The sequence below is a fragment of the Mercenaria mercenaria genome, chromosome 3 (assembly GCF_021730395.1).
Source record: "Mercenaria mercenaria strain notata chromosome 3, MADL_Memer_1, whole genome shotgun sequence".
NCBI classification, from domain to species: Eukaryota; Metazoa; Mollusca; class Bivalvia; order Venerida; family Veneridae; genus Mercenaria; species Mercenaria mercenaria.
The window spans coordinates 82215581-82237773 of record NC_069363.1 but is presented as its reverse complement, the minus strand read 5'-3'; the positions used below and the strand labels follow the sequence as shown (position 1 = coordinate 82237773).

The 22193-nt window shown below is 34.4% G+C and overlaps 2 protein-coding genes across 3 annotated transcripts in view; one reads left to right on the top strand and one right to left on the bottom strand.

The window, feature by feature from the left end:
* Positions 1–1535: 1535 nt before the first annotated feature.
* On the bottom strand, positions 1536–6419 carry LOC123523395 (uncharacterized). Of its 2 annotated transcripts, XM_053539976.1 has the most exons (5): positions 6194–6419; positions 3432–3489; positions 3350–3368; positions 2182–2323; positions 1536–1926 (listed from the first exon to the last, which is right to left on the bottom strand). In XM_053539976.1, exons 1-4 carry the CDS (start codon positions 6348–6350, stop codon positions 2186–2188), a joined length of 372 nt encoding a protein of 123 aa, XP_053395951.1. In that variant the 5' UTR covers positions 6351–6419; the 3' UTR covers positions 1536–1926; positions 2182–2185. The 2 variants fall into 2 exon arrangements, with proteins under 2 accessions (XP_053395951.1, XP_045157013.2); XM_045301078.2 differs by having other exon boundaries at positions 1582–1926; positions 3350–3489.
* Positions 6420–12022: 5603 nt separating this feature from the next.
* LOC123524259 (zinc finger SWIM domain-containing protein 6-like) overlaps positions 12023–22193 on the top strand; it is a 63654-nt gene continuing 53483 nt past the window's right edge. Inside the window, exon 1 of the mRNA XM_053539070.1 lies at positions 12023–12434. Coding sequence (XP_053395045.1) covers positions 12059–12434 — 376 coding nt within the window. The 5' untranslated portion in view covers positions 12023–12058. The remainder of the gene's footprint in view (positions 12435–22193) is intronic.

The window sequence follows — 22193 nt, the reverse complement described above, 5'->3', positions numbered from 1 at the left end:
AACGGCCAGCTAAACCTATCCGTATTTTCCCTGAAATTTTTGACAAAAAAAAAACTCCCCTTCTTGACAAAACATATCACACCAAATCCTTATCAGTACATGTTAATGCTGTTTTCCTTTATCTACTGTTATTTCTGACGAAATCAGATTTTTGGGGGATCGACAGTTTGGGGGCCAAAGCATATGCGTGGGGACAGCCCTCCCCCACCCCTTGCTCCTACGTCTATGTTTACCCCAGCATGTATTTAGTACAGATGAATGAATTCGTAAAGCCTTTATCTATGTACAAAAATGTTGAATGAGAAATATCATTGTATTACCTAGAAGTGGAGGAATGACATAGTATTATGAATATTTATGATTTTATCTACAATGTATATTACATAATTCGTTTTGATGAAAGACAAAAGTATAGCAATAAAAGCCTCAAAATGACAATATTTCTCTATAATAACCACCTGTAGTTAGATGACACTAAATAATGCACATCAACGTATTTATACAGACTAACAATATGTCTTTCACTCTTTACAAAATTAAAGCGTGTATTTAAACAAAACTAAAGTCATTAATGAAACAATGCATTTTTATTTTGATAAACCTCAAAACACTTTATACAGGAAAAGCAATTATTGTTTGGTATATGCAAAACAGTTTCCGTCATAGGTAAAATTTTATCCATTTCGCTTATGAAATAAACATCACCTTTGTTTAGCTGTGTCAGGTTATAATAAATAGTTTGATTTACCATATGTCTGAATAAATTTTATATTAATAATATTATTTTGAATACAAGAGACATTAAAAAAATTTAATGTTACACGCTGGTGTTTAACTTTATTTATTTCATTTAGATTGCAAATCTTCTGTTTATAATTCAGTGTTAAAGATAATAATTAAAGGGATACACAGGTGAAATTATGGACGAAAAAAAATCCTTTTAATGATTGCAAAATGACATATTTATTTTCAGGTTTAACTGACATGCTTCGCAAAAATAGATTTATGGTTTTTTACATTGAGGTTATAAAAAGTCACATTCCACTCTTCTTTTTCGATGTTACTCAAAGGCGAACCACCGTCCGATCAGTCAGAAAGATGAAACGACGCTTCTTTTTGTAAAAAAAAATGTTTCACATCAATATGCAGAAAATACTGCAAATTACAAAAAGTAAGAACTATGTTAAGAACCATATGGCAACACCTTTCTTCTGAAAAGTTTTATACGCGGAAATATCCTTCAAAACAAAATTTTGATTTTATTTTCTGTTCTGTATATCATTATTCAGTTAATTTCCCTGTTGATGATGAACCATTTGATGATTACAATACCATTTAATAGAATAGGTCAAACCATTTCAAAGTCTTAAACGCAATAATAATCATAATCATAATAAATGTTTCACTTGGTATGTAAACGGTATCTACACATAAACTGTTCAAATGTATTATCGGAGACAGTGGTAGCAGGGAATCGACTGCCAGGGCTGGAATTGGGACCAGTATATGTAACAGGTATCCTCGTAGAAAGGAACGTCTGGTGCTTTCACCTAGCCTTTGAACAAAATAGCGATCTTAAACTTTACCAGTCTAGAAAACATCTGAAATATTTCCAGTGCACAAGCTGCGCACGCATGTGATATTTGGATCTCGAAGCCCTGGTAAGAGTTCTTGTTTTTTTTGTAATGCTTACTTCAAGCGCGACTACAACATTGTCCGTACAGACATCAACCCCAACAGCATATTAAAAACTACGGTTGATTTGAGAAGTGACGGAGAAGACTCAGAATTGAAGCACTTTATTTTGTTGCACGATTACAGTTTTTCTCTCTATTTACAAACTATTTCATATAGATCTATATATATATACAAAATAATTTTATCTTCGTCAGCGCATTCTGTTTCTACGCTTGGCCCTGTACAGACCTGTAAAAGATTTTAACATGTTTATGAATTGCCTTGCACCTAAATATGAGCTGAATAATTCGGATGTGTTAATGAATAGATTGCCTAAGATTACTCCTTTAGATTATTGCGACAAATCTCGTGTCTTAATTGGTGATAATCATTAATTCTATGTAGTTATCCTGTTAAACAATGATACATGCTAATTTAAAAAAAAAAAAAAACTTGGTTTGTTAATATCCTGCCATAAATATTGTTTTCAAATATTGAAAATACCTGTCTAAGTATTATACGCAGCTCGGCGTCTTGCTGCGTCATACAGCTGTACATCTCTACGAGCCTTGACACTCTTCTCTCGTAAAATATCCTCGCGTAACAGCTCTGCAAGCAGCTCCTTTTCACTGGCTGTGTAATGTACCTGAAAATATGAAAAATGTCGCCATACAGTAGTTTGGTTGTAACAAATATTGTTTACATTGGTCGCCCGTTATAACCTGCTAAAATGATGTCAAAGTCGGTGTTTTTAATGTTTGAATACTAATTATTACTGTTCTAAACACATTAAAATGTTTCATAACGACTTCTACTTACTCAAGATTTCCAACATGATTTTATTTGTTGTTTTTTTTTTTCGGATTTATTTTGCATAGCTGTCTTATGTGAGTTTGTTTAGGTTCAAAGTCACAAAGACACAAGGTCATTTGGAGACTTATCAACTTTCGAGGTGGAAGAAGACCCCAGTTGCCCCCTTCGGACTTTATTTTAGGCACGGGTGGGCACCACCGTCTTTCCGTGGGTCAGCGTGATGGCTTGCTCACATGAAACAATTCTACACCACTGGCGACGTTTCGAACACACAGAGGCGAATGGCAAGTGATTCGTAGCCAGCGTCCTTAACCTTTAGCCTGCTAAATTTCTATAATGGACTGGTCCATCATTCAATTAGGGCAATACCATTTATTATTCGAAGGGGTGTTCACTGAAGATTTACTGACTGAACAGCGAACAGTGCAGACCATGATCAGACTGCACGGATGTGCAGGCTGATCTTGGTCTGCACTGGTCGCAAACCGTCAGCAGGCTAAAGGTTAAAAGCGTGGCCAGAAAATCTCCTTCTAATGTGAGCACTTATATTGTAATATAGATATCCCCATTGACCGTACAAGTTGCATATCATGTATTTATTTATACTATTCACAAATGGCGTTCGAATTCTTCCGCAACTAAAACACTGTCAGATGAAGTCCACTTGAGTAAAATTATTACTTAATTTTCTTTCTTTTTTTTCCAAAAAAAAAAACAACAACAAAAAAACAAAAAAACACATACAAAAAACGCGTACAGGTTAAGTTCAGAGACAAGCAATTCCATGGTTGTTTCCTTAGGGCAGTTATTCAAAGTGTCAAAATTAAAACTTGATCTCTCAAAGCCAGGGAAGTCATACCTCTTTTTCGTCTTCGGTTGGGGTTAGAGCCCCGTCCAGTTGATCAGCGAGTCTGGATGGCATCCTAGTGGGGTCACCGGTTTTGAAATCTAGAGTGAATGAAACGCCGCCCTTTGTCATCTTGGACTCCTCGATTTCAGCTTAAAAAATAGCAAATCATAATGTATGTTAGAATAATTTACATCCTGCGAAATTCAGTTCTTATATTTTAATATTAACAGTTCAATAATTGATGTATGACATTAAAAACAGATCTTTAACAGTGATTTATGGCTGTTCATGAGCATTTGTACTTGAACTGTAACTGAACATTAATTAAAAACAGTTCATCAACATTTGTTTAAAATTCATTAAGTTCTTTAATAGTTCATGTTACGTTCTTGATCATTTTAACAACTTTTCCTAAAATTTTCTCATTTCGTTCGTAAAGTTACGTCAAGTATAATTAAAGGACGGTTTAGGAATTCATGAATTTCTTTAATAGTTCTTGTAATGTTCTTGAACATTTTAAGGACCTGTTATGATATAAAAGATTCTAAAAATACTCGACTTTGTTCCTGGAGTTATTAAGAACCTACCAAGAATCATTGAAGAAATTTGTCAAAGGTCACTATTCTATGAATATTTAAACGAGCACATACGATTTTATTTACGTATCTTTATTGAACACCTCTTTTTCCTACACTTACTTTTGATGGAAGTTCTATAATAAATTGAAGAAATAGGGAATTAAATAGTTCCAAGTGAAATGTCAGTCAGTGCTGGCCTGCTACCCTAAAAAGACGCACAATTGCTTAAACAGTTCAAGAATAAAAATAGTTCTTGAACACTGCTTTATGCATGTTCATGAACATTTTGCTCTTGAAAGGTAACTCATCATTAATAACAGTTCACCAACTTGTTCTGGAATTTATTAAGTTCTTTAAATTAGAATAGTTCATGTTTCACTCTTGAACATCCTGAACTCTGTTCTACTTTTGTTCTTGAAGTTACTTCAAGTACAACTAAAGAACAGTTTTGTAATGTTCTTGAACATTCTAAAGACTTATCATGACCATTGAAAGTTCTACAAAATTTCCTCTTTAGTTCTTAAAGTTATTTCAAGAACAACGTAAGAACAGTTAAAAATTTGTGTATTCTGAACTGGTCTGCTTCTGTTCTTGATCTAGTAAAACCCACAGAAGAATTATGTATTCTGAAGATGCTCTATTATTGCTCAAACACATTTTAAGAGAAATGAGTACTTAAAATATGTATTAATGAAAATGGCTTTAAAGGGATACAGAGGTGGATAATTAGATGATATTGAACAATTGATACTTATGACGTATCAGGCTGATAATTTCTTACGTTGACGTCATGAGTGTGTACTTTTTCGTGATTGCTAACCTAACTAACGTATGTCAGGTTAGGAAAGTACATAAAAACTGCTACAAAATGTCATATTCATCATGAAAAAAAATCTGTTTGAAAAGCCATTGTTTGCTCAGTTGTGCAATACCTGCTTAATTGGCACAATTTAGTACAAATTCAGAAAAAAAAATCAAACAAATTCAGACATTTTTAAAAAAAAAATGTTCAGACATCTATTCAGAAATATTCAGATATCAGTTCAGAAATATTCAGACATAAATCAGAAATATTTAAACATCAGTTCAAATATATTCAGAAAATTTCAGATATCAATTCAGAAATAGTCGGTCATTCAGAAATATTCAGAAAGATGTTCAGAAATATATAGAAATGTATTGAAGCTAAATTGTACTAAGATTGGACCTGTCATTATGCAGAAGACCTAGCGTTTGGCTTAGCAGTTTTTGAGAACCCTGCTTAAATGCAAAACTTAACCAAAATTTCTAACTTAAAATGGGACATAATTTTGACAAGATAAAAGCTAAAGAATTGCTCGAGCAAGCCTCGGTACTTGAACCATCAATGCTTGAGCGAGCGGTAGGATCACTGTATGTAACAGGTCATCTCTTCATGCCAAATACATGTGTGAAGTTTGAAAACATTTCGCACAGTCATTTTCGAGAAACCTTACTTGCAAACCTTTTGTGATTAGATACCCACACAGATGAAAGGGTGACAGGAAAGCTCTACTATTCAAAGTTAGTAATTATAAGAACATTCACTTTGATATGCAAAAGATCAGTACCTTAAATATGCAAAAGAACATTTGCTATGATATGCAATAGAAAATCTTTTCGATATGCAAAAGGACATACGCTGTGATTTGGCAAAAGGAACATTTGCTTTGATATGTAAAAAAGAAACATTCGGTTTGACATGCAAAAGAACATTTACTTAGATATGAAAAAGAACCTTCTGTTTGATTTTGAAAAGGAACACTGGCTTTGATATGCAAAAGAACGCAAAGGACATTCACTTTGATTTTGCAAAAGAACATTCGTTTTGACATGCAGGAGAACATTCACTTTGATTTTGTAAAAGAACATCCGCTTTGTTATGCAAAAGAACATTTGCATTAAGTTTGAAAAAAAAACCCACTTGTTATGTAAAAAAACCCAACACATTCGCTTTGAGTTTCAAATGAACTGATATGCAAAATGTATTTGCTTTGATATGCAAAATAATGAAATAAGCGAAAGAACATTTGCTTTAATTCTGCAAAAGGACTATTCCGTTCTTGAATTGTAAACCCCCCCCCCCCCCCCCCACCCCGCAATGCGTCTTGAAAATTGCTCTGCTACGTTTTAGTATAATTTGATTTCTTTTTGTTTCTCATATCAATAAATTGATTTCTCTATAGCCTGTTTAAAAATAATTATGTATAACTGTGTTGTATAATTTTAAAATGAAATACATTCATAAGTTTCTTACCATCTTCCAGTTGTTTGGCCATTTCTTTCAAGAGTGATGCGCCAGGCGCATCACGTTTTACTGATTTCCCCGATATTCGTTTACGTATCTCATCCTCAATATATGAAGGCGAAACACTGTTCCTTTTCGCTTTAATTTTTCCAAGACAACAGCCCATATTTAAATTCGTCAAAAGAATCGTGTGAGCAGTTCAGACAAGCTTTTGTTTTGGATTTTGACGTCAGTATCAAAGACGTCGTGATTATAGAAACGACGTCTTTTTAGAGTTCCGTCACTGACAAATGACGTAACGAATAATTTCAAGTTCGGATAAGTATGGTGTTTCATCAGGGCCAGCGTTTCGCCCCTTTGCGACAATGTGATAAAGCGATGCGAATTCTCGATCAGACGATGCGAAAACATGATGCGAAGACGCGATATCAACATTCGTGTTTATTGCAATATCGCCTCTCGATTAAGGGCTAAATTGCGATATCACATAAACGTGAGATATTAACATCGCACTATTGCACCTTTAGATCGTAAGAAAAATGTGCTATAATACGATGCGAAAAAAAAACAATGCAAAAGTGTGATATTTATATATTCGCATTCATTCTCATCCATCAGATGTTCGTCAAAATCCCGAGACGGGGAACCACGGTAGACCTCTGGTATGCGAGAATGATTCGCATTGTGCTTTCGCGTTTATCGCATCATCGAACCGTTTCGTCGTTGCTCGGCGAATGGGCAAAACACCAATTGCTCTGAGCACCGTAGTTAGTGTATTTGTAAAATTCAAGGAGTGTGGCTATCCCTTAAACAATTTTGATATTGTCAGGGTTTTCAAAAAGTTATATATTTTTGGCATCCGGATAGGAGTTTCCTTTGTTTTCAGTGATGCTGAAAAACTCCATTTTGCACCCAAGGGTGAAATACGACTTTAATTTTGTAAACTACATTTTAATATTGTAAATTCTTGATTTTTTATTGCAAAAATCTGTTTGAACCAAGTACAGTATCAGTACCTCTTTCTTACTTCTAGTATGTTTCTCGATTTAGAAAAAGTAAATCTGTGCCGAATAACGTACAAAAGACATGATGAACACATTATTTTTATCCATTTAATTCAAGGTAAACACGTTTCCGCACCAATATTTCATCCTCTTGAGGAAATAATCTAACCAAGAAAATAGGTACTCAGAAATAAATAACGTTCGCTCAGAAATGAGAAAGTTATCTCCTTTTTTTTCGAAAGGCATAATACAGCGCTAAAATACATAAGTATGAATACAATTTTTGCCATAGGCTTCCATTAAAAATATCTTTGATGTCCACCGTTTCGCCCGCTTAAGCAAAGAGGGAATTTTCTGTTTGTCCAGAAGATGTGAAAAATCAGTATTACCTTCCCTCAATTTGGAATTAGCTATTACATAACGGAAAATGGTTCATAACTTGAGCTCTGTTTCCCATTTCAAGCTTGTTTCTGTTTCTTTTTTTGTACTTGCATAAATATCCGAGATAAATAAATACGTATCAGTTATTACATTATCAGTTCCATTTTTGTCGTCAAAAAGGCGACACACGACATTGTGATACGGCATCGCGACAATGCGATACGACACACGACAATGCGATACGACGCGCGACAATGCGATATGACATTCTTCAAAATGTCGCGATGTCTCTTCGCAATGTCGTGCGTCGAGTTGGCAAATTTGGCACGATATGTCGCGATGCCGCGTCGCATTGTCGTCTGTCGCATCGCATTGTCGTGCGTCGTATTGCATTGTCGCTATGTCGTGTCGCAATGTCACGATGTCGTATCGCATTGTCGCGCGTCGTGTCCTGCATTTTAGCGACGCGTGACAATGCGATACGACGCGCGACAATGCGATACGACACACGACATTCTCAAACGACATTGTCGCGATGTCGTGTCGCATTGTCGTGTGTCGCCTGTGTGCCAATAGCACGACGCGCGACATCGCGATACTACACACGACAATGCGATACGACATCGCGACAATGCGATACAACAAACGACATTCTTAAACGACATTGTCGCGATGTCGTATCGCATTGCCGTGCGTCGACCGCTGTTCACTTGAATAAATACCGGTGTTCACTTAAATAAATACCGGCTAATCTTGGTCGCATTTTTCGAACAATTCATCAATTTCATTTTATTATTAAAAGCGTTAAAAGTAAGGCATCAAACTGAAATTTCTTTTAATAAGTAGTATTGCCTAATCGAATATTAAAAACAATGTTCTTCCCCGACGGGCACGCCGTCGGGAACATTTGCTGAACTTTGCCATTTTGGCTTAAAATTTTAGCAGTAAAATAAGGAAAACGTGCTTATAAAATATTTATTTTGGGTAAATGACTGCAAATAAAAACTTGTTTTGAAAGAAAATGACAAAATCTGAATGTTTGTGACAAAAAAAGACAACATCTGTTCGTCCGTCTGTACGTAATTTAGGATAAAAGCTGTATTTCCGTACTTTTCCGTACGGAAAATGTCCGTGTTTTTCATTAACTTCAAATAATTGTAGAATGTTCCAAACACAAGATAATTTAATGAAATAACTTTTATGAATTAAATTCAAATATCATCTAAACGGATATTTAATTTGTATACTTTTATCGCCGACGGTTTCGTCGGAGAACCGTCTCAAAATGTATCATTTTTCGTGAAAATATGCATACTTCTTCTTATATTAAATAGAGGGGTGGTCCTTGTCTGAGGAGCCATATCTTCATAACCTGATGTCCGATTTTAATAATTGATACCTTGTTGCAAAGGGCAAGTCAGTACCTAGAGAAAAGAGGCCACGTCAGGTTCGAACCAGGTCGGCTAGGGGCCAAGGTCGTAGGTCAAATTCCAGTAATATTCTCAAAATATGAACTTGTCAGAGAAGTCAAGACAGTCCTGAAAACCCAAGCACTGCCTTCACTGAGTCCAATGACACCATTGGAGCAATTCTCACGGCTCCCCGGGTCGGGTCAGCTTAGTATTGGCCAGCACCCTACCGCATATAACAAGTTTGGTCATTTTCTTATACCTGTCCTGAGCTCTGATGGCATCATATGGACTTGTAAGTAGCTTAAATGCAAGCCAAGTCATCTACGAACATATTCATATATGGTATAGGTAGGTACAAGGGGTGTAGAGACTCGAACAAGGGTCAAAATCTAACACAGTGTCATTATCAACTGAAATTCAGTATAAATTACAATAATAATAATATAAAAAATAGGACAGGTATCAGATTTATAAGTCATTTGATGATAAAAAATCAACATGCATAGATTTTTTGCGACAGAGTTTGGCACAAAGGGCTACTATTCAAATTGCAGCAATATGGAATTAACGACATTTTATACGTATGGTTTAAAAGTTATCTTGAATCCAGAAGTCAGAAAGTTTTTGTTGTTTGCTCGTATTCTGATGTTATATATGCAAATGCAGGCGTCCCTCAAGGGCCAGTGTTAGATCCTCTTTTATTTTTGATATACGTTAATGATATAGCTGAAAACCTTGAATGTTTAACACGTCTTTTTGCTGATGACAGTTCCTTATCTGTAACTAGTTGCGACTCAAACGATATAGAATTTACTCTCAATGAAGACCTCAAACGGATAACAGAGTGGGCATACATTTAACCCTAACAAGACAGAAGTACTTTACTGCTCTTTTACTAATAATCCTAAACCTACTTTGTATTTTGATTATGTTCAGTTACATTTTACCCAACACCATAAACATCTTGGTCTTGCATTAAGTGAAGACGGTACTTGGCATGAACATATTTCAAATATAACTAAATCTGCCTCAAAAATATTGGGATCAATGCGATTGTTAAAATTCAAATTAAACAGGAAAACTTTAAATCAAATTTACATTTCGTACATGCGGCCTATATTACAGTATGCCAGTGTAATTTGGGATAATTGTACCGAATACGAAAAAGAAAATATTGAAAGATTACAGTACGAAGCTGCAAGGTTAGTTACTGGTTTAACAAAGTCCGTAGACTGGCATCAGTCGTTAGAGTCATTACCTGTAAAGCACTTGGCCATAAAATCCTCTCTGATACCACTTTCTCATAAAATTTACAATATCTCTAGCCTCTGTCTCTGTTGAGATAAGCCACAGTAAAAGGGAGCTACAGAAAATTTGATATATATTTAAAAAAAAAAAATAAATAAAATGGGAAATGTTTAATCTCAACAGACTGTGTAAGTCTACAAAGTCCGTTTCGATCGAAAGGTTACTACAAGAAACAGGATGGGTATCATTATCAGACCGTCGATTGATTCAAAAATTAACTAAACACGGCGATTTACCAGACTATCTTAATACTCTCTTTCCACATGAAGTTTCAGAAACTACTCCATGTAACTTAAGAAAGATAATAATTATGTTACAGTTGCAAGAAGAACAGAAATATTTTCAAAATCATTTTTACCATCTGCTATTTCTGCTTGGAACAATCTAGAAATTAATATTCGAGAATCTTCCACTTTAAACGCTTTTAAGACAAGTCTCAAAGAAAAATTTAAACCTCCAGAAGTTCCTGTGTTTTACTTATCTGGTGTAAGGACATTGTTTATCACGCCAGAATTAGAAATAGATGTAGTAGTTTAAATGGTGATCTTTTTAAAAATCATTTAAGAGATTCAGCTCAGTGTGAATGTGGCTATGGCATTGAAGATGCTGAACATTTCTTGTTAAAATTCAATCGTTTCCGAGATCAAAGACACCAAATTTTTACATCCACACCTTCCTATCATCCCCTAAGTACTAATTAACGCATTATTATTTGGTAAAGTCTAAAGAAGATTTAACAATGGAGGAAAAATCACTGATATTCAACGAAGTGCAAAAGTTTATAAAACACAGAAAGGTTTAAATAATACATAGTATTAACAACAGATAAAACAACATCTTACTAGTATCTGACTAAATTTATCCACCATTGTTCAAAATTATATAAACGTGAAACATCTCGTGACAGTCGCAGACAGACAGAGAGACTCATACCATCATATTGAAAGTTTTTTTCTTTGTATTTTTCTTTTGTGTGTGTGTTTTTTTTTTCATTACGAAAAAGTGTTTTCATTTTCATCATTTTTTTTTCTCTTATAAACACTTGTATATCCGCCATCTGTAGTTTATTATTGCTCGAGTGTATATGATGTTATTTTTTGTGTTCGTTTTTTCTATCTACAGCTTAATAAGGGAAGGACAGTCTCTAATGTTGTCAGAACTTGTTGTCCGACCCTTTTGCCTTTTGATTATGTATGTTTGAATTGTAATTGTAATAACATATCAAAGAGCAATAAAATATGATTAAATCAAAAATCAAATCAGCGTGATTGCACGGGCACGGAAGTTAAAATAATTTTTGATAAATACGCCCTACATGCATTATGATCATAATAGGATGACTTGAAAAATACGAGTATAAAAACTGAAGCATTTTAAATAGCAAGCTAGTCTGTTAGACGTTGTCGCGTGTATAAGATACTTATTTACATAAATATCAAACTGTAAAATTTCTTTTTTCCACTGTCAGTATTTTAAACTTGTTGACGCGCATTTCGAAATAACAAATATTCGTCAGTCTCCGAACTTTACAAAAGTACTATACATCATTTACGCATTGTTGACATTTTTATTACTAGTAATCAATACATGAATGGGATTCGTCAATGCTAGCTACAGGGCGGCAATACACATCAATAACAATATATTGCGGAAGAATGGGAATTCCAATAGCCCGTATCGAGCATACATTTGATTGACAGCTGACTTGCGCATGCGTGTAAGTTTACTCCGATTAATTGACGCATGCGCACACACCCCTAAGTAATCAGATGTTCCCAATGGCGGCTGCTAAGCGGATGCGAGTTTCGCTAGGCGAAAATTCAAAGGACCAAAATGGATCTTATTCAAAAGGAAATTCTTCCAAAAGTGGGAAATTACATAATACAGAGTCTCTTCTTGACATATGTGCTAAAATTGTTGGCGAAAATATACCATTTCAAAAAATTGAGCAGCGGTTCGATAGGATACCCGAACCAGTTCAAAGTCGGATAGTTTTTTGGTCATTTCCTCGTAATGAACGAGATATTTGCATGTATTCATCTTTTTCACAAGTTGGTAAGGAAAATGCAGACAGTGACAAACTTCCATTCAATCAAGGGATTAAACTTTTGGAGTCTGGAGCTGTTGATAAAGTGCTACAAATAGGTGAGAAAAGTGGAGTTAACTTGTCACGCTTCGTTTGGCAAAAGATCAAAGAAACATGCCGTATATTCCCATGGCATTCTTATTGATGGCACGGGGTGTCTGTTTTCCTGCAGAGGTCTTTGTAACTGGTTCTTAAGTATAAAGGCAAAAAAACTGGGTTGAATACTAACTATAACCCAAGTTCAGAACTTTGAAAAGTATCTTTCAATAATTTGTTTTTTACATGACTCCAAATATAAATATATTACCAGTTTTCTGTATATACAATATTCAACACCAGTTTACTTGGTTGAACTTGATGAGTCAAAATTTAAAAAATATTGTGAACTGTGAAAACTTCTAAATGGCTTGTCTGTCAATTATTAAAAACTCTTAACCTTCAGACCTTGGGCAGCATTTTGAATATTGACCGGCAAGTCATTTAATAAGTATATAATATGGGCTATATACTATAATAAGCTTAGTATTCTAGTATATATCCCATACAACACATTAAAAAAAATCTTTTGTTTTATGTACCTGTGGTTTTCCATACCCTTGCTTGAACAGTGCCTTCAGTAGTTTTTGATTTTCGTTTTTTTTTTCAGGGATGAGGTTGCCTAAAATAGTTAAAAGAATATTGTTGTTTCTGTCATACTGAAATTTTGGCAAAATATACCTTAACTCATTTATTTAATCATGTAATGTTGTAAATATAATGTAGGTCTTGTGAACAGTCACTTGTGTGTGTAGACTACATTACATTTACAATTATGTAGGTGTACAAACAAATAGAAATCCATTAAAATTACTTTGCACTTAAGGACGTATGCTAGAATTTGGTGCGAAAATTTTCCCAATAACAGAATTTCTTTAAACTTTGGATATTGAAAGACAATCATCTAAGAAACAAGAAAATGCAATAAAAATCATAGGTCACCGGTATCAAAAAAGAGTTATCTGCCCTTGAAAACGGCATTTCCCCCAAAAATGACGTCTTCAAGGGCAGATAACTCTTTTTCGAATCCGGTGACCTATGATTTTTATTGCATTTTTTTGTTTCTTAGATGATTGTCCTTCAATATCCAAAGTTTAAAGAAATTCTGTTATTGGGAAAATTTTCGCCCATCTCATATACAGGGAATTCTAGCATACGCCTTTAAGTTCTCAGGCATGATCACAATATTGCATGATTTGATACAAGTATTAACATTGCCCTTCTGCAGTGAAATTTGACGTTTTCAGTAAAAATAAGCTACCAGTTAAGTTTAATGGTGATATCAGGGGTGTAGCATTTGCCAAGCATGTCACTTAAAAATAATTTAGTTACAACACTAAGCTAAAACTTACGGTACATTTTAATCAAAAGTGAAAATTATGCTTTTGAATACAAATGTTATTTATAACCTATATCTTCTTTATGGTATATCAACAGTTTATAATGTTTCATTCTTTGCTGCAAGTACAGAATTAATTTGAATAAAATAGGAAAGAACTGGGTCACAGTTTGACACACTGAGAATGCAAATTTATTTTGGGACATAGAAATGTAGCTTGCATTTTCAATGCCAACATTTACATAAATAATAGGCATCTTTATTCTGAGTTTATGATAATACTAAGTAGTTATTTTTGTCAAATGGAACAAATAAAACAGTTCATAAAACCAGTGATCTGGAACAATAGGTGACTAATTTATGTTTAAAGTATCATATATTTCCTGGTTGAAATTAATTTTGTTTTGGGAGTGATTTCACCTAGTCTGCTGTATGTGATGAGATAATAATTTGATTTAATTGTATCCGGCGTATTTTTTGCTTTTTCACCATAGCTAGTGTTTAATAAATTTCTATTTATTTTATCTTTTTTTTTTTCTGATATCATAATAATATTACTTACAGAAAGTGACTACATTGATTTTTAATTTTTACCATATTTTGTTTCATTGTTGAAAATAGCAATACTTACTTTACAACAATATATGTATTGCTGCCTCTTTCTGTCGTTACCATCTCTAGGTGAGACAGATCCTTAGAAGCACTGTTGAAAAAGTGTAGCAAAATTTCCCAATCTCCAAAAGAGAAATATGTAGCCATTTTCAGCTTATTATATAGTATTCTGCTAAAAATTGGCAGTTCTATATTCTGTTATACATGAGAATTAAGTAATTTAAAGGTTTTTGGAATTACTGTTTTTGCCATCCAGCTGGCTTACGGAAGGTCAGTGGTTTTACCCAGGTGCCCGCTCTTGATGAAATAATGCATGGAGGGGCACCTTGGGGTCTTCCTCCACCATCAGAGCTGGAAAAGCCTAGCTCCTCTGTCATTCGCCAATGTAGCCAAATGCTACAAATTCAATGAACTGGCTACAGATTTTTGAAAGTGGCGACAAAATTTTTATTAAAATCTGGCCAAATTTCAGCAGTTCAGCTTCAATTTGTCAGTTTCTCTCAAAAAATGGCTACGTCTTTCTGAGGTCCAGGGGAGGTCCTGAAATTGAAATTAAATTTTGGGAAACTGCTACTCTTTGTTTCAGTTTTGCAGAAACTGTTAGTTTGGAAGGTTATTGTACTTAGTTAACATGAAGTGGGAAGCCAAGTGTCTCTTGTGCTACATCCTTCTCTGTAGGCCAGAGAGATTTTGTGTTTATACAGATTTTATCACCAAAGTCCTTGTGGACATAAGAGATAAAATGCTTTGTGTCATACATTGATCAGTTTAAGTTACAGTGTACCTTTGTAAACTTTCAAACAGCCTTTAAAATATCTTAAATCTGTTTGGTTGGTTCAGGGTGCCATCTCCTTAATCAAGGCTTAAAACCTTCTATGTAATCACACAATCATGACCTAAAAGGGAGGTAATAATTTTGAAGTGTCAGCTGCAAACTTTACAAAAACACTGACCTAAATAGAATATATTTTTGTCCTAAACAGCACAAGTACAAATGTGTTTTGTATCCCTCTGAGTAAGTGAGAGGCAAAGGATAAAATGAATGCAATGGAGACAATAAAGCAAGTGTTTTATATAAGAGTGTATTTGGTTACTTTTGGCCATATTGGCACATGGAACATGCAGTCCTCAGTATGCTTTTAAAATTAAAGATGCTGCATTTATGCATTAATTTCAGATGGCACAGTAAAAGCCCATTGATGGACTAGCAGTCAGGTCCATGTTCACAGACTAAAATACAAGCTACTAAACAAAAATATATAATCAGTCGGTAAAGGATTTAGATATGTTTCCACAAAAAACAATAAAAGAAAAGAAAACATTTTTTTTCAAGGATAAAGAATTTTTCAATTTGTTGCCAGTTCATTTGTGAAGAACGATGTGTGTTTTTGTAAAGTCAGTGGCCAGGCTCCACATTTTGAAATGTTACTGGCTAGGCAAATTAACAGTTTGAGTCTTGTTTAATAGTTGGCAAGCCAGTGATAATGATATGGGAGTTCTTAAAATTAACAGAATCATAGCTGCAAATTAGTTTAGCAGTTTCGTATCTCACCTCCGTTCAGCCATAATTTTGCTTTCGCTGAGTATAAGTCAAAGAAAATTTGACTCAAAAGTTCTTAAGCATATTTTTATCACTTTTAGGGGCATAAGTTATATTCTCTGCAAATTTTGGATTCTAAAAGTCTTGACACAACTTTCACATTTTGTCTGGATAAGTACATGTGCAACCATTTTACAATGTTATTCAAGTCAGCCCCCAGCAACCAAGTTCTCCACCTCTGATTTATGTGGAGAAATTGGCAATTACTTGCGGAGAACGGGAAGTACTTGTACAGGGTCCAGGAACATTGGTAAGGTTAACTGTCTGCTGTTACATAACTTAAATACTGTTGAAAAACTATGTTAAACCCAAAACAAACAAAAGAAAGAACCCAAATGCTGTTGTGGTTTCTTGCCCCAGACTGTCATGCTTGGGACATATAAAATGGTACAACTAGCTCCCTTCATTGCTTGTGCTGGAAAAGGGAAAGGAAACTGGCTTCTTTTCTGGTAGACCTTGTGGCATTATGGATATACCATTCAAAATGAGGGTCAATTGACTATAAGGTAAAAGAATACATTTAATTCAATAATTGGCTCTGTTTCCATAACTCACCAGGTACTAAAGTCATAAATTCAAATACTAGTATATATATGCATTAACTTACAAGTGTTAAATGTCTGTTGTATTTGTGGTGGAAACTTCAATTACATTATTTCGAGGGCTTAGAGCGAAACTGGTCTATCTGTATATAGAAATAGAAGCAGATAGACTAGTTTTGCTCTAAGCCCTCGATTTGTACCTTGAGGTTTGAATCATTGAAAAGCACTTTTTGGTTTGTGTACTTTATTGCTTTATAGTGATATAATAAGCTGTTGCTATGGAACAACTGGTATTGAGCCATTGATTGTTCAATAATTGCCAGAATACAAATTATTTGCCAGAATATTTGATAGCCTTGTCTGGTAACCGGGCATATATCTCTCTACATTGACAGATTGTTGTAAAGCTAGTGAATTCTTGCGAGAGTGTAAAATTTGTTAACCCTTGCAGCTGCTAAATTCCATAATGAACTTGTCCATCTTCCAATTTGGACAGTAACCATTAACTGTTAAAAGGGATGCTTACCAAAAAGATATTAATGGCTGCATGGTGAACAGTACAGATCATGATCAGATCGCACGGATGTGCAGGCTGATCATGATCTACACTGGTCGCAAAGGCAGAATCAATTGTGTCCAGCACAAAGGGTTAATAATTTAAAGCATACTTTTATGTTTATGCATGAGAAAAGAAAAAAAATGCTTAAAAGTAATGACAGTAAAGATTTAACCTGATCTGGCACTAGAATTATTTTAAAATAATGTAAATAATGTATGGCTAACTGGTAGTCCTGCTCTGTACACTGGTATTGTGCATCAGTCGATACGGGTACCTAATGTAACAAGATCAGTAAAAATGGCCACAACTGGACTAGTAAACCACTTGGCACTATTCTCCAGCTGAATCCATGGGTATTTAATCAATACAGAAGAGTGTATCAGTTCAGTGAACCTGCAAACTCCCATTCCTCTGACCTGCCATTGCCTGTGTTTGACCTGAAATGGCTTGCTGATTTTATATGCCTGAGGGTTACAATTATTACATATTGCAAGATATAAATGACTAGTACAAAGTGCAGTAATAATGTGCAAAGGTCACTAGGTGCGTGCACTTGTTGTATGCGATACATTAGTAAAATGTATATTTATTAATATTGTGTGCAATAATTTTATGTAAACTGAGTGTTTATAAAACAAAATTTACAGCTTTAAAATTTAGGTACCGTTTTAAGTTCTTTTTATGGAGATTTTTGAAGAAGATTCAGTTTTGTGAATCTTAAGTTTCGAGACCATTCTTAAAGCTCTAGATTCTGATTGGCTGTTTGGAACTTGTTTCTCAGTGCTCACAGTCAAGCTTGAAATTGACTTATGAAAAATGCAAAATTGATTGCTTTTACCGATTCTTCTTTGAACACGCACACTGTTATTATATCGATGGTCCATTTTAAATAAGTACTGTAAATTGTATGTATTTATTATTCATAGAAGAGGGCAAGAATACCCAATATTATGGCAACATTCTGTCTAGTTTCATTTACATATTTACTGGAGATTTCTGCAGCAGCTGGCCAGTAGATAGCAACAGCATATTCTGTTATTGTCTGCTAATTTACATATAATTGGTCATTTACCTTTATAAAACTCAGTAAAGTGTGAATTTGATTTGCACCTAATAATTAGGTGTGACAGCCGTGATGGCTCCTGCATTGATTTTGCATTATCTGTTTGAAAAGAAATCGTATGTTAAAGGAAATTTATGTAAATATTACAAGCAGTAGACTTTGTGTTAGAAACTTCAGCAGCTGTTAAGAAAATTATATTTGCCAACTAGATTTCATAAGGCCTTTTGATAGATTATGCAAAAGTCTTTGTCATCTTTTGATAGGTTATGCAAAAGTCTTTGCCTTCTTTTGATAGGTTATGCAAAAGTCTTTACCTTCTTTTGATACGTTATGCAAAAGTCTTTGCCATCTTTTGATAGGTTATTCAAAAGTCTTTGCCTTCTTTTGATAGGTTATGCAAAAGTCATTGCCTTCTTTTGATAGGTTATGCAAAAGTCTTTGCCGCCATCAGTTTGAAGCCTGTCTCATGTCATTCTGGTCAGTTGTAGTATAACCATTTTTGTTTTGTTCGGCCTGAAAAAGTCTGTTTTGGGCAACTGTATCCTACGCAGTGAATACTTTTGACTTGAAAATTTTAAAGAAATTTGGAGAAAAAGATACTTTTTCATACTCGAAAAATATAATTCTTGTATCTTTATCAGAAATTGTGATTGGATTTTGCTAATGTAACATGACTAAAAATATTTCAAAATTCCTGCTCTACTCAGCCCAAAATTTCAACCCATTAGCGCCCATATTAGTAATGCATCCCGGCTTTTTTTGCATGATTTTTTTTTAAGGTTGATGTTTGTACTTAATATTACCCAGCTTTGCTTGAAATAACATTGGCACTACTAATAGCTGTTTCCCTCCACCACACCAGTAGCATTATGATCTTTATTGTGTCATTGTGACATAAAACACAACAGACACGCCCTAATCATTTAAAACATTATACATATGTAGCACACATACTTGCATTACTTCCGGTAATCAGGAGTACACTTTGTGGCTTGAATTATCAACAGAATAAGAATGATGTATGTAATATTTTATAATATGCCGGCTGTGGCACATCATTCGTTTTAAATGTGTAACCTGATCCAGAGGTTATCAGCACTTCCTCCCCAGAAGCGGCTGACTTCTCCAGAAGTGTGCTCAATGTGTCATTGGTATGCCACTTCAAATTACATATGAAATACTTTCCACAGTTGTCTCATACTGTGCAACTTTGAATGGCTCTTTCTACTGTAGATAGACAAAGATGAAAATAAATGAAAAAAACAGATTTTCTAGCAGTATGAAAACAACAGCATGTAAACATTGCTTCAATAAAACAAACTTTTATGTTCGTTTTGAGAGATCCCAGTTGGCACTCCCTTGTAACTTGATATGTTGGATATGATTGTATTTATCTTTGTGGAAGTATGCTTTTTCTTTCAAAATGAGGGGATGGTAATCGGAATTTTCTTCTTTTGTCCTAAAATTTGTTTAACAATGTATATGTGACAGTTAGATGCACACCTGCAGGTTGTGAATCTCATATATAAGCAGCATTTTATGATATGATGATCTCCCCCCCCCCCCCCATTTTATGATATGATGATCCCCCCCCCCCCCCACACACACACACCATCATCTTTAACATTTTTTAATTGAAAGTATTTTAAAAAGTTCATTTCTTTTAATTTCTAGTGTTAGATTTCCATTTGATATTATATTCAATACTAGGGTATTTTAACAACCATTTGTTTCCAGTCTCTCTGTTGGTTACAGAAACAAGATAGGCAAAAGGGAGGTAATAATAATTGTTCAAACTTGCATTTCTAACTAATGCAAGTGGCGAGTGATGAACGTGAAAGAAGTCTAAGTGCATATAAATAATGGAGCATTTACACCTCATTTGCATTCAACTCTAGAATTATAGATTATGATAATAAGTGCAAGTCTTGAACGTTTTAAATCTATAACATTCATAGGTATTTACAGTACCGGTAATGTTATCAAAATGATACGACTGTGCTGAAATATCTTGGTTGGTCAGAACCATGGAAGGATAGTAAATTCAAACATTAAAAGTATCTATAATGATTATTTTGTATTAAGTTCACATTGAACCATTATAAGTGTTAACCCTTATCATGCTGGACACGTTTTATTCTGCCTTTGCGACCAGTGCAGATCAGGATCAGCCTGCACATCCTTGCAGTCTGATCATGATCTGCACTGTTTGCCATTCGGTCAGTAACTTTTTAGTATGCACCCCTTTTAACAGTTAATGGTACTGCCCAAATCGAAAGATGGACATATTCATTATAGAAGTTAGGAGGGTAAGGGTTAAATTAATATGACCTAGCGTCAACAAAGTACTGACCAGATCCAATAGCTTACCAAAGTAGACTGCTCTAAAGTTTTCATCTTTCATTCTGGCAGACCCTATGATGACTGTCAAATACATTATGCTGTAAAAAATGCACCAGTGTCAAGGACACACTTCTTGGCAGCTGCTGTTTTTCACAGGAAGTGAAGCAGGAACTCTGGGTAACTCACAGGAAGTGATATTTTAACAGGGAACTATCTGCTGAGGATGTGTGTAAATCCTGTTTTGAAATTAATGTCAGACATGACTCTAAGGTTTCCTGTGCATATGTCACTGTTTTTCACCTTCCTAGCAGAATCTGGTTTCTGCATTTGCAGATGGGGAAATTAAACTTTCTTTTACTGGCTTATTACACTGCTTTCTGAATGGTCTCAAAATTAAGTTTCGAAATCATGGACTTTTTTTCGTGCATTAATGGTATGCTTACTAGATATAGATTTAAAGTATGCCCTTGCATAGTCAACAAAACCACTGAAGAGCTCTCTTCATTCTCACAATCGGGTGTTGGGGGGATGGGGTGGGGGGGGATCTTTCTCTTTTCATTTACCTTGACTTGAAACCTAAGACATACAATGGAAGTTACTTGTTCAGATTTTTCATACCTCCGTTTTTGTCATTTTGACTTATTTCTGTCATCTTCAGTTTATGACATCCATTCAACTGCATATCTACAGTAAACAAGCCTTGTTTACACAGAATATCTTGTGTATTCTTCTCTGGTATCAACAGGTTTGGGTTTAGAATGATAAAATTTTTGTGCCGGATATAAATGTGTCCAAGAGTACTATATCAGTGAATATCTTTGTGTTACAAAATATTTGCGAATATCTGATAGTAGAAATTTTACATGAAGAAATAAGAAAAAAATTATTTATAATTTCAAATAATAAAGAACTGGGAAATAATAAAAGCGAGGAACAACACGTCAAACACCAAGTCAAGTTTAACTGATTTAAAATTTAATCTACCAGTTTTGATTATTTACCATAACCTTCATCAGGATCCAATAAAGATAAATAATAAAGGTTTTTTTTTTCTTTAAATTATTTATTTGATCGCTGTCATGAATGTAGTTTAGTCATGTTGTCATCAAATTTCAAATTGCAACATTCATGAACACTTTCTTACTGTAAAATTAAAGGGACTAATCAAAACCTTTTTGGTGAATAATAAGTCCTCAAAAATCTATAAAAAGTGAGTACTCTGAAAGTGACAAGTTAGTACAAACTTATTGATGTAAGATTTTTGCAAGATATTCTTATGAATAACCAAAAATATTGTGCAGAAGGTAAATTAATGCAGAAAATTTACATTCTTCTTGCATTTTTACCAATATGTAATGATAATCTCTATTTTTGCCCGCTTTACCATTTTTGCAGTGTTCAATAATATATACATTCTATGCCAGACTCAGTGGAAAGGAACATGTTGAAAAATTTCAGCCAAGCTATGGGCGAGTAGCTTTAACTGCTTGTATTGCTCTTGTTTCTCTTTAGGGTTCCCACTCCTGTAGTGTCCTCTGAGTATAAATAAATCTTTATGTTATTTAAAAGTAGAGGGATGGGTTAAAATTGGTAACATTGGTACATCTTTTTTTCCCACCCAGCAGGGCAGCGTGTTTACATAATGATAGTATGCTTGTATTGTATATAATTATATATAATGTTCTTTCTTTATGTAGGGAAGGTCAGAGGATATATTATAGGGT